Consider the following 14,861-nt stretch of genomic DNA (forward strand, 5'->3'; position numbering starts at 1 on the left):
GGGTATTCTGGCGGTACCAAATTTTTATGGCGGGGATGGGTCTGAGGTGGCCATACCCGATGGGGATTTACCCATTGCCATCCTTACTGCTAATCTTTTGAGAGAGAGGAATTATGAGAGTAGCACCTGTCCTGAGAAAATGGCTTGACTACTTGTCTACTTTTGCAAGACTGAAGGCCTGGTGGTACCTCTCTACCTTATGTAGATCCTGGAAGCGTCAGTGTGCCCTCTGCCCTGGCATGGACGGCAGCAGATAGCTTTCGTGCCAATGACAGGCCTGCACCATTCCAATCTCCAACCTCCGGAGTCCCGGATTGGGCGGCCCAGGGCGCCGCCGCCGCCGCCGTATCTACACTTATATAGAGCCCATGCACTGATGATTGGCAACATGTTGCTTTTTCTAATTCTCTACTAGTGCCCTGGAACATCAAACTGTGCAAGTGCAAGTGGTATGGTGCCGTCCCTCTCTTATCATTTCTGCAAGCGCCGAAATCGGAATGCCCCTTGAACCGTGGATGGATAGGCAAATAAGAACACCCAAACAACAAATGCGTAACAACATATCTAAAATCAGCCTCCAACAGAGTATCTATACGGGAGATCTATTTTGAGTTGCCTAAGAGGCACAACCTAAATATGGACATCCTCTCTCCTGAAAACCCATTTACAGAAAAGATTCTTTTTTAGGTCTTGTTGGAGAAGATGCCGAATAAGTATTTAACCTTTTGCCTATAACGCTACCTAAAAGATAAATGAGTCTTGTATTTTGAATGTTGTTCTTGGAGATAGCTTAACCATGTATTTGTAGCACTATCTAAATGATGAATGAGTCTTTATTTTGAATGTTGTTGTTAGAGATAGCCTAAGCATGGTTACCAGCGGCAACCAGCAAAAGGGACGGCCGGGCCGGACTGACCTCACAAGCAAAACGTCACCAAGCCACCGGAGACTGCTGAGTGGCCACGGCAAACACGTTGGCACTTGGCGACGGATACGAGTAGCCTGCAAACTGCGGCCAGATTTTCCGCCACTCCCCGGACCACAAGACTCCGGCGAGTTTCCGGTCCAGAGTGACGACGACGGCGGGATGCGCCGGACAAGCAGGTCCTCCTCGCCGACCCGGGGTCGCCGCTGACCTCTCCGTCGTCCGCACGCCGCCTTCAGATTCGCACGGATGAGGAGCTGAGTGACCATGACATCTGGCGAAGGCTTTTGTGCCGGATGCTGAAGACTTGGATAGCAACTTGCTTATACTTGCATAAAAGAGTGACAGCTCTGAAGTCTGGACCTTGGTGGAGATAGTGGGATCAGATCGGCATCCACGACAAGGTGTCATCCTCATTTCTCAGAATACTTGAAGCTTTTGGCATTTACCTGCCGTCATGTACAGTGCTCACCACCAGTTAATATGTATGCCAATTATCGCTAGCATATTTTGATGGTAGCGAAAACAAAAATCTATGATAGAAAAGAAGGCACGAATGGGGCCAAACAAAGGCGCATTCCTCTCATTCCATGTGTTGGTGTCACAGGAGACTCCTGACAGTAGGCATCTTCATTTAACAGCTCACTAAAACAGTTTTACATACAGGCTGAATGGCTGATCATACACCATCTACGGTGCCCACTGCACAGGCTACACTGCTACCGCTTCCTATGATCCTGGGCGGCAGGCAAAGTGAAAGGGAACCTTGCGAATTGGATCTTAAGACAGGGGCTGTCAGGCTTCCGGTCATCAAAGCAGTATCCTGCAAAATAAAATGATCAGTCAGGTGGAAGTTCAGTCTCAGCAAACTTATCTGAAACTTGACGTGCTAAAAGAGGTAGGGTTACTGTCCCTTAACTGCTGGAAAGAAAACTATCCATGCACAGCAAGGATCTCAAAGGATTACATGAAGATAACTGCATATATGTTTCATACCTCTGAAAGCTCATATTCAGACTATATTGTGCAAATAAAGAATATGCCTCCACTCCACTACAAGAATATGCAGAAAAAATGAAAACATGAACAAACCAAAGCCCAAAGGAAGTAGAATTGGAACCTTGTAACTCTTTCATAGGAACACGTGCACATTTTGCATTCTCAAACTCCACAAAGCACAGAACATAAGCCTTGTCACCACTCTGCAAGAAGCAGCACGAAAATAACATGCATAAAGTTGACTCAAAATAACACTAAAAGACGGCACTTGAAAATTCACCACCACTATTACAGTAATAAGTCACCAAAGTAAATAAGGGCTCTGTGCTTTTGTGATTACACAAAGAGCAGCAGATGTTAACGTCAGCACCTAAGAATTTGAAGAAATGGCCTAGAAAGAAATACATTAGAGTAGCGAACTTGACAGGGGTTTTACATACAATAAATATATTGCACTAGTACTTTCTTGTTCCATATATGTTCATTAAAAAATTGTTTTGTTTCCATGTAGGGAAAGAATATTTATTCCAGTGTATAAGCATTCACTTAGTACATGGTGAGTGATCTCAATGTCATCAAAAAACCACCGCAGATTTCATGAAGACCATATGAGTCTTGGACCCCCCATCCTCGAAATGCATGTTCTTTGCTTGGTTAGTAGTCAAGGAAAGATATTGCCAGCTGATGGGCTACTAGCCAGGGCAGGGCCCAAAAATATTTTTTCCCCATCATGCATACAATCCTTGGCCACAGCTTATCATCTGTGCTTAACTGCATTACTCCTAGATGTCTGGAATGCAGTAGCAGTCTAGATGCAAGCACCCTTCCTAGAATTCTAGAAAACAACCACACCGAGAGGAAATACCCCCAATTTGGTGGACTCACAATGTCATGGATGTATCCTCAGTGGCCATGAAGCACGAAATCAACTCTCTAAGAATGGCCACCTACTGGAAAGTAAAAACACTCTAAATTTGATGGACATGACAAAATGGATCTATGTCAAGTGGCCATGAAGTAATAAGGACAACCATCTACATAATATGGAAAGAGAGCAATCCAAGGATCTCTAATCTTTCAACAAATGGAAAAGGTTGTGACAGAACTCATTTGCCAAGTCAAGGATATCGCCAGGCTATGGGTAGAAATGGGTGCTAAGAAACTCAGATCTGTATCTGAGGACCCCTTGTGGCTTGTGCAGTGTCTTGTTTTTGTCTTCATAATCTGTACGCCCCTCTTAATCTAATAAATGCGGCTCTTTTGCTTTCAAAATGAGCACTATATAAACCATATCTTTAACATAAGCCAAGTTCAAATATATGAATTATGTGAAAATGCTCAGATTTGCAAGAGAATGGGCAAGTAGCATTCTAGCAAAGAAGAATTAAACCATTTTTCCAAGTGAGACGAGATGATGCATTGAAAAGGCAAGCACTTACACGTCTGGGCTCCTTGTGCACTACTCTGATGTCCTTGAAGCCAGGAAAAACACGGAACAAATCTTCCAGCAAAAGTCAAGGCTTGCAAAAAATGAAACTTACAAAGATGAGGAAATATGATGCAGAACAATACTAAGCGGGAAGGATACGAGCTACTTCTCTCCTTGTGCAATCAGTAGGAAGACAATCAATAAAAAGAATGTTGGATTCATCTTCTGAGGGCCCATCAAAGTTTGGAAGTGAGCTGTGGCGCTCAACATCTGGAATACTAGCACCTGTGCCTAGAGAAGAACTTCTCCCTACTACATCCGGTTCTTCTTTCAAAGGACTAGGTCCCAGTGCCCTGGCTGGAGCACGACCACTCAGCACAGCCAAAGACGGGTCTTCCAAAGCACTAGACCCTCGTGCCATAGCTCCAACAGGTAGTCCAGTCAGGCCAGCCAAAGCAGGATTCATCACTCCTGCTGGACAATCGAAACCATACGCTCTTGGTTGCAACATTACCTGTAGAACAAAACTAAGTCATTTGTCAAATAAAGGTGGTTCCTTTCCTCTGAATCCTCCAAAAGCTGAGTTGTATTACATCGTTTCTAAGAACGTCTGGTCCACCCGGTAGAACAGAAGGTCTTGAAGTATAGTAAGATGCTACAGAGCCCTCGGGTGCAAGATAACTAGGATAACCAACTCGGGAATCTGCCAATCAAACGAAGTTAAGAAGTTAGCCAGTGAAAACAAAAAACATGTCAATCAGTTCTAATCCAAGAACAAACATCATTGCAAAACTCAAGAACAAAAAAAGAAAAAGGAAGAGAAACAAAAAAAAAACATGAAGAATGTCTCATTAAGGCATGAAATTGTATCAGAGTACTATATTCATCTTCACAGTGTATAACTCTGCCTGAAAAGTAGTCTTACAAATAACTAAAGGAAAAAGTCTACTTAAACCCCCCCCACCTTTCATACTTGGTCTACTTCACCCCCCAACTATGAAACCGTCTGTTTTACCCCCTGAACTTTCTAAAACCGTCTATTTTACCCCCCGTACGGTTTTTTTGACAGCGGTTTTGTTACCGTAACAGCGGCGCTACAGTAATTGCGGGTTGCTACAGTAATGGTGGGTTTGAATTTTCTTTTTTATTTTTGGTGAATCTTTGAAAAATCACAGTAAATCATAGAAAAATCATAAAATAAAAAATCTAATTTTGTTGGACTCCACATGAGTAGATCTACATAGTGAATATATAATACGGTATCATTTAGTACAAAATTTTTACTGTAGCCTTAGATTAATTGGAAAATCTAATTTTGTCTGTAATTAATTGAAATAATTCATAGCTGCAGCTTCTATGGTCCAATTGTGGTGAAATTTTTATGGTACGCTAATTATTGTATGTTTGAACTATAGTAAAAATTTCGTACTCATTGGACTATGTATAACTTAGTTATAGATAAATTCTAATTAATTACAGACAAAATTGGATTTTTCAATTAATCTAAAGCTACAAAAAAAAAATTGTACTAAAACATACCATATTATATATTCACTGTGTAGATCTACTCATGTGGAGTCCAATAAAATTATATTTTTTATTTTATGATTTTACTATGATTTTTCAAAAATTCACTGAAAATAAGTAAAAAAAAAAGGAAATTCAAACCCACCATTACTTTAGCAACACACCGTTACTGTAGCAGACCCGCCGCTGAAAACCACCCAGAGGGTAAAATAGACGGTTTTAGAAAGTTCAGGGGGTAAAACAAACGGTTTCATAGTTGGGGGGTGAAGTAGACCAAATATGAAAGGTGGGTAGACTTTTTCCAATAACTAAATTAATAATTTACTCAAAACTTATCACTTATAAAAGTTATTTAGTAGCTAGATATAGCAATCAGATATCCAATGTCACTCACTCGGTCATCATGTCAAATATCTAGAAACAAAATATCCAACGGCTAACAAATTAATGTCTCATTGGTGTAGAGGCTGGGAGTAGTTCCATCACGTGAAAAAAGTCTTCCACTACACATGAGGAAAATCGGTCTTCCACAGTACTCTTGCAAATGTAAATCATAGACTCTTCTGGGCACTAGCTACAGCAGAATTGAATTTGTTCTACGAAGTTTCTGGGCGGACCGAGTAAAGGGCATGGGTTTACAAATACACACCCGATGTTTTTTGCAAAAATAAAATCGAAGTTAGTAGGCATAATAATACGTATACATGTATACGCACTTGTAATCAGATCAGATCCGAATACAAACAGAGTATAACAGACAAATAGCTTAGGGTAGTTAGGGTTTGGCTGCTCGGTTTCGCGCATCAGGACGGGAAGAGAAGGGGCGGGCGTACCTGATGGGTGTTCTTCGCCGGCGAAGGGCCTGCCGTAGGCCTCGGGAAGCGCGGAAGACCTGGCGTGGTACGGCGGCGGCGGTCGCCCATCCATCGCCGAGAGTGAGAGAGAGCAGGCTGCAGGCGGGGTGAGCCGAGTAAAAAGACAGGGCGAAACGTAAACGCGGTCCGGACTCCGGACCTGTTTTGGACGTAGAAATTCGACTGGGCCTCGAATCGAGCAGGCCTGGATGTTACTTTGGTCTCATCCACGCAGCGTATTTGGGCCAAGAGTCCAAAATATATAGCCTGTGAGGTTGTGACACTGCCTAGTTTTGGTAGTACTTAGCTAATAATTCACTTGATCAGTACACTAGTTTTTTTTTCTGAAATACGCAAGAGTGTTACGTATCATTGCATCAAGAAGAAAGTTTATAATTTACAAGCGGTCTAACCGCCACAGCGACTGAAGAGCGCTACATTGTGACCGGAAACAAACCAAGATGGACATCGGCTGCCTAAGCTAACGACCTGCAAGTGCAGCCAAGCCTACCTCGCCGGCCTCGATCCACCGATCGGTTTCAGCTCTGATTATCTGGATCATCTCGTTCATTTCGTTCTTTCCAGACCTGCCATGAGATCAGCATGAACAAGCTGTCGAGACCTGCTCGCTGTTGGCCGGTCCAAAGTGCGCGTAGCTGTCGCCACCGGCGTCTGATTGTTAGCTGTGGTTGCGGGGTCTGCTTTCCCAGAGCCTTAACATGAGGTGCCAAAGCTCCCTGGTGAAAGCACAGGATGCAGCGATATGGTCTACTATCTCTTGCTCTTGATCACAGAGGAAACAATTGTCTCGCGCGTCCAAGCCGTGTCTTCTCCGGCGATCCGCTGTCCAATGCCGGCGACGGAATGCCAGCCACATGAAGATCTTAACCCTTAATGGCGCCCAGGTTTTCCAGATTAGTTAGTGACCCTCGAACTTGGTTGCCCCGGCGTGCAGCATGGTGTAGGCAGATTTGGTAGAGTAGCGGCCATCAGGTGTCCATCGCCAAATTGTCTTGTCTGGTTGCTCACTGAGCTGAACATTGGTCATCATGTTCCGCAGTTCTATGTACTCGGCAATGGCCGTAGTAGTTCGCGCCCCTGTTATGCTTTGCACCCATGCCAGTTGTTGTCTGTCAATCCCTCTCTGATTGTTTGTCTTTGTCTGATTCTTAGTGAGACTAGTTGCGCGAGATATAGGGCAATGTCAGAGATGCAGTCACCATTCAGCCATCTATCTTCCCAAAACAGTGCTTGCCGGCAGTCGCCGATGGCTGTGAAAGTGGACGCCCTGAAGAATGCTTGTACCTCTGGCGCGGTGCTTATCGGCAGCTGGCTCCAAGCCCGGTCATGGTCGACCTTCTGTAACCAAAGCCACCGGGTTTGAAGGGCAAAGCCGGTTAATCTGAGATCACTGATACCTAGGCCGCCCAGATTGGTTAGTCTGCAGACAGGCAGAAGGCCATGCTACCATACATTTTCCTCTAACTGAATCATCCCGGCCTGCCCAGAGAAATTTTCTACATATAGAGTCAATTTCCTTGCGCGCCCAAGATGGCATGCTCTCGGCCATCAAAGCATAGATGGGATCAGTACACTGGTAGTCTAGTACTACATGTTTTCCGCTCTCAGATACATGCTACTATAAAAAATTAAAGAAATCTTCTTTGTATTGCATTGTGTTGCCGACTCCACTTTTTTAAAATAAAAGTTAGCATATTCCCTTTTTCTAAATTATTGTCTAATAGAAGGCTAAGGTATTTAGTGGAGCCTTCAGAAATATGCTAGCAAGCTATAATGACCTTTATAGCGGAGCTAGGGCATTTAGCGTTTTCTCAAAAAAGATGCATATTATTGCTTGGCATTACTGAATTGCATCTGTCTTTGTTGCTGACTGTCGTATTCTTCCTTTTTGTTTCGGTGCTGGATTTTTTTTTCGAAAATTGCTGGCTGGATTATGCCAGGCAAATATATTGATAGAGAACAGGAAACAATTAAAGTACAAGTGAAAAGTCCAAAATAACAAACCAATGGGCCCAAACGAGGGATTTAGGCCGTCAAGACAAAAGAGGTAAACGGCCTGATCCATAGGCAAAATTTCTCGTAATCGCTTGGCGCCCGCACTACACCATAGTCGAGCCTCTTCCTTGATCTTTGCAATTAACACTGTCGGCGATTTATATTGATGCTAAAAAATCCTTGCATTTTGCTCTCTCCAAAGCTCCCATGTGACGAGAAGCGTCATCGATCTTACTACTTAACATGGAGAAGCTGTTGACGTCCCAACCGTACGCCACTACTGGACCACAGAGTCCATGTTGTTTCATCCTTCACAGCTAGGAAATTTTTCATGGGTCCAAGATCGTACTGCTTCCCATATTCGCTTTGAATAGCTGCAATGGGCGAAAAGATGGATGACCGATTCATTCGTGGACATGCATAATAATGGACAATATTGCTGGATTGCTTGTACTACCGTTTAGCAGTGAGGCTGCTGCACATACGCATAGGGGACAGCCATGACTTATGCTGATTTGACTTATAGGTCATCTACCGTTTAGCATTGAAGTCACTCTTGGTACCTCATAGTCATTATTCATAGACCGTGTTCACTTGAACTACTTCAGCAGTATTTTTCAACGAACAAATAGTATTTTCTTCTCACAACAAATCAGCATAAGTCAAATTTCAGCGAAACGAAGAGGGCCGTAGTTCACGACCATCATTGCCTCTATGCACACCATCATCACGCTGGCACAAAAAGGTTCAGATCTCAAAGCATGGCCTTGTAGAATATAGAGGGGAGAACCGGAGATGCTAGGTTTCATGAGCATGCCTATACACCATGTATAAATAGGCTACATTTGGACGAATAGAAATTTGTTTGGGTCTCATTCAGTCTGTTCGCTTGTTGGTTTCAGCCAGGGTTTATCAGCCAGCCAACAGTGTTTTCCTCTCACAACAAACCAGCACCAGCCGGGCTTATCAGCCTAGAAACCAACCAACGAACGGGCTGATTACTTGGTAGGTCGGTTGATTGCACATTTAACCACTAAGTTAAGTCACCGCTAAAGTTTTAGCATTGCTAAGACTAACTCCAACAAAGAGGACCCAAATACAACACCCATTTGGTATTATAGGTCATCTACAGTAAAAAAAAAAAAGCCACGGACCCAAATATCTCCTCTCCAACAGGCAGACCCAAATCCACGCCCACCCACCGCCGCGCCCCTCCTGCTGGGCTGCATGACGCTGCGTGAGAAGGCAGCGCAGATGGCCCAGATCGAGCGCACCGTCGCGACGCCGCGCGCCCTCACGGACCTCGGGGCCGGCAGCGTCCTCAACGCCGGGGGAAGCACGCCCCGCGACCGAGCCTCCCCCGCCGACTGGGCCGCCATGGTCGACGGCATGCAGCGCCTCGCTCTCTCCTCCCGCCTCTGCGTCCCCATCCAGCGTGGCGGCGCGCCCGGCTGGGCCTCGGCGGCGGCTAGCCCCCTCCTCGCCCCTCTCCTCCTCTAGCCGTGCGTCTCTCTCTCTCTCTCTCTCTCTCGCACCCCCCACCAGCCCCCGCGGTGCTCACGCCGGCGCTCCGGTGCGGCCAGGCCTCGGCGGTGTCCGCAGCCGCGACCGAGCGTCCACGGTGCCCGCCCCCCGGCACAGGCGCGGGAGCCCCTTCCTCGGCCGGCGGCGCTAGGGCGAGCGCGCCCCCTGGCGGCGGCCCTGGGCGAGCGCCCCCTCCCCTGGCACGGCGGCGCCCACCACCATGGGCACAAGATTTTTGCGTCATCTCTCCTCGATGACGCTTTTTTGCGTTCTTGCCGGCGTCGTACCCAAAATGGGTTCCTTGAATGGGTCTTCTGTTGGAGTGTGATTTTGATATGCAAAAGTACTGTGCGACGCCGATTTTGCGTTTGCGGCTCCTTATTGGAGACAGTCTAATGTTCGAAATAGCGCTCATAGCGGTAATATATGTAGTATTTTCAGCGACACCTAGTCCATAGCACGCACTATAACCCAGTATTTGCAACACTAGTTTTATCATAAGTTGAGTCTCTCTAATTTTAACCAAATTTATATAAAAATATCAACATCTATACCACCCAATTAGTTTCATAACTCACCATGCAATCTCTTGAGAGTGTACTTATTTGAAGTTGTAGATGGTATAATATATTTTTTTATTAAAAAAAACTTTGTCATGAAAGTCAAAAAAGTTGAACTTAGAATAAATCTAAAGTGAACTGTGATTTTGAATGGAAAGAATATTTTTATTAATAGGAACTGAATGTACTTATAGCATGAGATTCAGCAGAAATATCGCCTTTTGTCATAAGTTTTGAAGATGTGCTTTTGAAGGAAAAAGTCTACTTAACCCCCCACCTATCATACTTGGTCTACTTCACCCCTTAATTATGAAACCGTCTGTTTTACCCCCTGAACTATCTAAAACCGTCTGTTTTATCCCCTGGGCGGTTTTTCAGCGGCGGTTTTGCTACAGCAACAACGGATTGCTACAGTACCGACGGGTTGCTACAGTACCCATGGTTTTGAATTTCCTTTTTTTATTTATTTTCGGTGAATTTTTAAAAAATCATAGAAAAATCATAAAATGAAAAATTTTGTACTAAACTATATCGTATTATATATTCACTATATAGATCTACTCATGTGGAGTTCAATAAAATTATATTTTTTATTTTATGATTTTTCTATGATTTACTATGATTTTTAAAAAATTCACCAAAAATAAATAAAAAAAGGAAATTCAAAACCGCTAGCACTGTAGCAAGCCACTGGTACTGTATCAACTCACTGTTACTGTAGCAAAATCGACGCTGAAAACCGCCCAGAGAGTACAACAGACGGTTTTAGATAGTTCATGGGCTAAAACAGACGGTTTCATAGTTGGGAGTGAAGTAGACTAAGTATGATAGGTGGGGAGTTAAGGAGACTTTTTCCTGCTTTTGAATCTGAAGTTGGGGGAAAGAATAGGAACAAGATAACTGGTGGACCCCAATGAAATCCTTCTCCTGCAATCTTCGCCTGAGCACGCTGCACGCCTGACGGCCGCTCCACACTCACCCTCGTGATGCTCGCCAGCAACCGCAGGCCCTCCGCCGTCCGCCGCTTCCCGCCGGGCTGCGGCCGCCCCCACAACGTGGCGGCGGGGCCTCCGCCGTACCACCGACTTCCAACCACCGCCGCCGCCGCCGCCGAAACTAAACCCACACTCCCGAACCCCTCCGCGCGCGCGGCCACCAATACCGCCCCACCATCGGCAAGACGAACCCTCCCGGCAACCGCCTCCTTCGGGTCCCAGGCGCCCAATCGTGGCGTGGGGAACGGAAGGAAGGCCGCGACAGCGGTGAGCGTTCCCCGCGTCTCGGCCGTCAGGAGGTACCCGCCGGGCTGCGGGCGAGGCGTCGCCTTGTCCAAGTCCAAGACGACCGATTCGGATGGTGAAGTGGAGAGTGAGGACGGCGCGGCTAAGCCGTCGGCAGTGGTGGGCAATGGTGACCCCAAGGCGAGAGCTTGTGACGGGGAGGTTATGCTACGCGCGTCTGCGCTTGATGGTGCGGAGTTCAATTACAATGGTGGGATGACGAACGGAGGCGATGGTGACGCTGGTGCACAGGAGGAAGGTGGTGAGAAGCCTTGGGAGGTGACTGGCCTCATGGCGGTGCCGTTCTTCCCATGGGCGCAGCATGAGAGGAGGTCGCAGAGGGCCAGCGGCTGAAGGCCTGAACCTGCCGTAAAGCATGTGCGAAACGTGGCCATTGGTTTGCTTGACAGGTAGCATATATGTTGGACCATTTGCTGATGGTACGTGTCTTTTTGGATGATGATGATGATCCTATTGACAGTGAAGGATTTGCTCACTTCTACTTTAGTTATAGATGCAGCATCAGATGCTTTGTTTCATTAGTTGTCAAAATTATCCTATCCTGCATTCAGAATCGCAGAATTTAATTATTGATGGATGAGTTGTTTCATTAGTTAGTCAGTTACGTATTTGTTGAGCAGTTAGTAACAGTGGATGAGTAGTGGAACCTACCTTGCAGAGAACAGTGGAAGGCTCTCTGTTGTCTGCTGACTGCTGTAGTTTTCAGATCCCAGGATTGCAGCCTTAAGCTACCCAGTGAAACACCCTTTGTGTTTAATCTTCATTATGGCAAATATCCGGTATAGGATAGTCCATTTTTTCTCTTATGAGTGCATAATTTGAAGTAACCGGATGAGCAAGCCAGCTTATGTTATGCATTTTATATCGTTTCTGTAGGCTTTCCGAGTTTACTGAACCTTATATGGTCAGGTAATCTTGCACCTCAAAGTACAATGCAAAGCATTTCAATAATGATTGTGGCAGTTGAATGCTCTTCATGTTGACTCATTGTTTTATAAGGAAAGGATGTCTCCATTCTTGTATGTTTCATGATGGTAGCTGCACTATCGCTGTTTGCACAAATGTTCTGTTCTTCGTATTTAAGAGCTAATGGGTCCTGTGAGAGTTTAACTCGTCTTGTTATGAATAAATGCCAATTATGATGAAACCTGCACAACTGTTTCATAACTCAGTCTATGATGAATGATCTTTCCTGTTTTCCCCTTCTTTTCTGTTCAATGTACTGAACTGTATTGCGCTGTTTTAAAAGAAATTATGAAGGTTGTCTTGTTGTGGAAATATGAATATGCCGATGTGACATCCAACTATGTTTTCTGCTAATTAAACATTGTCATGTATGTCCCTTTTCATATTCGTTGTTCCATGTGGGATGATTTGAACAGTTGATTCAGTTACCCGTCTCTATGCTTAAACCTGTCTTGCCTGTTACCTTAGCTTTACCTGTCTCAGTTCTGAACTCTGAATATTTGCTAGCTCATATGATTATCCTCTCTTTTCTTATTTTCTTAAGTTCTCATTATTCTTTTTTATTCTATTATATTATTTTTCTTTTGTGGTTGGAGCACCGCTGCATTGTAGTTGACTAAACCAATTAGTACCCTAATTAAACATTTATTATTAGAATATTTTTTCCCTCAAGAGGAACTTAATAACTTTACTAAATATGGATAGTGTAAAAAGGGCAGACCCAGTGCCGGAGGCTCCCACATAAGTGGGGTCTGGGGAAGGGGAAAACCGAGGCAAACCTTCCCCCCGCAAAATCTGCTTCGAACCCGCGACTTGGTGACTCAGTGAGACAGCTCTCACCACTGCACCAGGCCTGCCCTTCTAAATATGGATAGTGTGCAGTAAATTATATACAGAGATTAAGAAGTGTTTCTTTTCTTTTGTTAGTATTCTCAGGCATAGTCTTCCAACCAAACATAAATTCATTCAACTCGCCTAACCAGTTAAAAGTCATCAATTTTATTGGCAACTCTCAGGTAATACCTTTTGCCATTCAAATCATCTGGGCTAGCTTAACCAAACATGCCCTCAGAGCATCCAAGAGTTCCCCTATTCATCCCCTAGAGCTAAAATTAAGATTTCTGTAACAAAGGCACTCTCTAACAGTCCCCCCCTATTCAACATCCTATATTTAGTGTCATACTAAATTTCTTGTAAAAAAAGGGCGTACCCAGTGCAGAGAGCTTCCGCTCTGTGCGGGGTCCGAGGAAGGGTGTCAGTGGCAAGCCTTACCCTCACATGTGCAATGCGAGGAGACCGCGAATCGAACCCGGGACCTTCCGGTCACAGACGGTAAGACTCTATCGCTTGCACCAGGCCCCTCTCAAATTTGAGATGTCATGTTGTCCACCCTGTATATTATTTGATTTGATATAGGGTAACTATTAGAGAAGAGAAATATTTAGAGGGAATTTTTTTTGTTAGAATGTACCCTACATGAGGATTTAGGAGAATTAAGTTTAGGGTAACTCCTAGAGGTGCTCTTGGTAGCGTTTGGTTGGGAGTCAAGGTGGAGTGGGACGGTCCTGTCTCTGATTTATGGGACGGGACGGGGACGGGATGGCTCCATTTTCTGTTTGGTTGATGAGGGACGGGATCGACTCATTTTGTGTTTGGTTCAGAGACATAAAAAGTGGGATGAGCTACCGACAGGTGGGACCCATTTGTAAGTTTTTTTTTCTTTTTTTAATCTTTTTCTTTCTCTTCTCCTTATCTCTTCCTCTCTCTCTCTCTCCTTATCTCTTCCTCCTGGCGCCCACTGCCATGGCCCTGCTCTGCCCTGAGCTCGGCAGCGAGCCACTGAGCGCTTCCTCCGCCGGCGAGCTCAGCCACACGACACAAGGCCGGATCCCGCCCCCGCGCTCGCAGGGTTGTCCCACGCGGTGGCGCCGAACCTCGCTCACTCTTCCTCTTCCTCCCCCTGCTCCGCCGGGCCTACGCGCGCCGCCGCCTCTTCCTCGCCCGCGCGACTTGGCTGGCGGCAGAGATGAACCGCGCGGCATGGCCGGTGCCAGAGTTCACCCACATGCGCCACCTCTCGCTGCCCACGCTCGTCTTCCCCGTCGTGGCTCATCCCAGGGAGGACGACTTTGTCCGTCCAAAAAATAGGGATGGGAGTCACGGCATCAACTGAGAATATTCCCAGGTAGGACGAAGGTAGAACGGCCTCACCTCTCAACCAAATAGCTCCAAAGTAGGATCATCCCCCTCCCATCCCACCCTGTGCCACCAACCAAACATTACTAACTCAGCTCTACCTTGCTTCTCATAGTTGTACGTGTTCCATTTCTTTCATTTACATCAGCTGAAGTTCGTTTCCAAAAAATAGCTGTCACCGTTAACTCCTGTCGTTCATTGATCATAAAACTAAGCTACATGTTTTTTAATGACCTGACAGGAACAACCAACTTGGGTAGAGTTTTTAATGTTGAAAATAAGTGAAACAAAACGTTTATATATGTATAAATTTCACCTGATCTTCTTGTCCTCAGTCCTCACTAGCTTTATTCTGTCATGTTTATACCAGTTTGCCTAATTTTACACAGAAGTTTTGAGCTTTTCTTCTCTATAATAGGTTATAGTACGTCTTGAAGCCTAGTGTTGGTACATCTAAGGATGGCAACGGGGATATACCCGTCGGGTATTGCCGGAACGTTCTCTTCCCCGCTACGGAGAATTCATCCCGTCCCCATCCCCATTAACTGTCTCGGGTATAGATTC

The 14,861-nt window shown here is 45.3% G+C and overlaps 1 protein-coding gene across 2 annotated transcripts; it reads right to left on the reverse strand.

The window, feature by feature from the left end:
• Positions 1 to 1,531: 1,531 nt before the first annotated feature.
• LOC136528699 (RNA-binding protein 2-like) lies at positions 1,532 to 5,852 on the reverse strand. 2 transcript variants are annotated; one of them, XM_066521676.1, is made up of 7 exons: positions 5,714 to 5,852; positions 3,947 to 4,056; positions 3,513 to 3,867; positions 3,364 to 3,425; positions 2,046 to 2,127; positions 1,922 to 1,978; positions 1,532 to 1,748 (listed from the first exon to the last, which is right to left on the reverse strand). In XM_066521676.1, exons 1-6 carry the CDS (start codon positions 5,805 to 5,807, stop codon positions 1,938 to 1,940), a joined length of 744 nt encoding a protein of 247 aa, XP_066377773.1. In that variant the 5' UTR covers positions 5,808 to 5,852; the 3' UTR covers positions 1,532 to 1,748; positions 1,922 to 1,937. The 2 variants fall into 2 exon arrangements, with proteins under 2 accessions (XP_066377773.1, XP_066377772.1); XM_066521675.1 differs by lacking the exon at positions 1,922 to 1,978.
• Positions 5,853 to 14,861: the final 9,009 nt, after the last annotated feature.

This window comes from Miscanthus floridulus, chromosome 19, assembly GCF_019320115.1.
Source record: "Miscanthus floridulus cultivar M001 chromosome 19, ASM1932011v1, whole genome shotgun sequence".
NCBI lineage: Eukaryota > Viridiplantae > Streptophyta > Magnoliopsida > Poales > Poaceae > Miscanthus > Miscanthus floridulus.

What these genes read in the sequence shown, in the direction of transcription:
- LOC136528699 (XM_066521675.1), bottom strand. Translation starts at nt 5,807, where the DNA reads ATGGATGGGCGACCGCCGCCGCCGTACCACGCCAGGTCTTCCGCGCTT. An exon ending in CAGACGTTCTTAGAAACGAT is followed by an intron (nt 3,868 to 3,946) that starts GTAATACAACTC and finishes TTTGTTCTACAG; the next exon opens with GTAATGTTGCAACCAAGAGC. An exon ending in CACAAGGAGAGAAGTAGCTC is followed by an intron (nt 3,426 to 3,512) that starts GTATCCTTCCCG and finishes TTTTGCTGGAAG; the next exon opens with ATTTGTTCCGTGTTTTTCCT.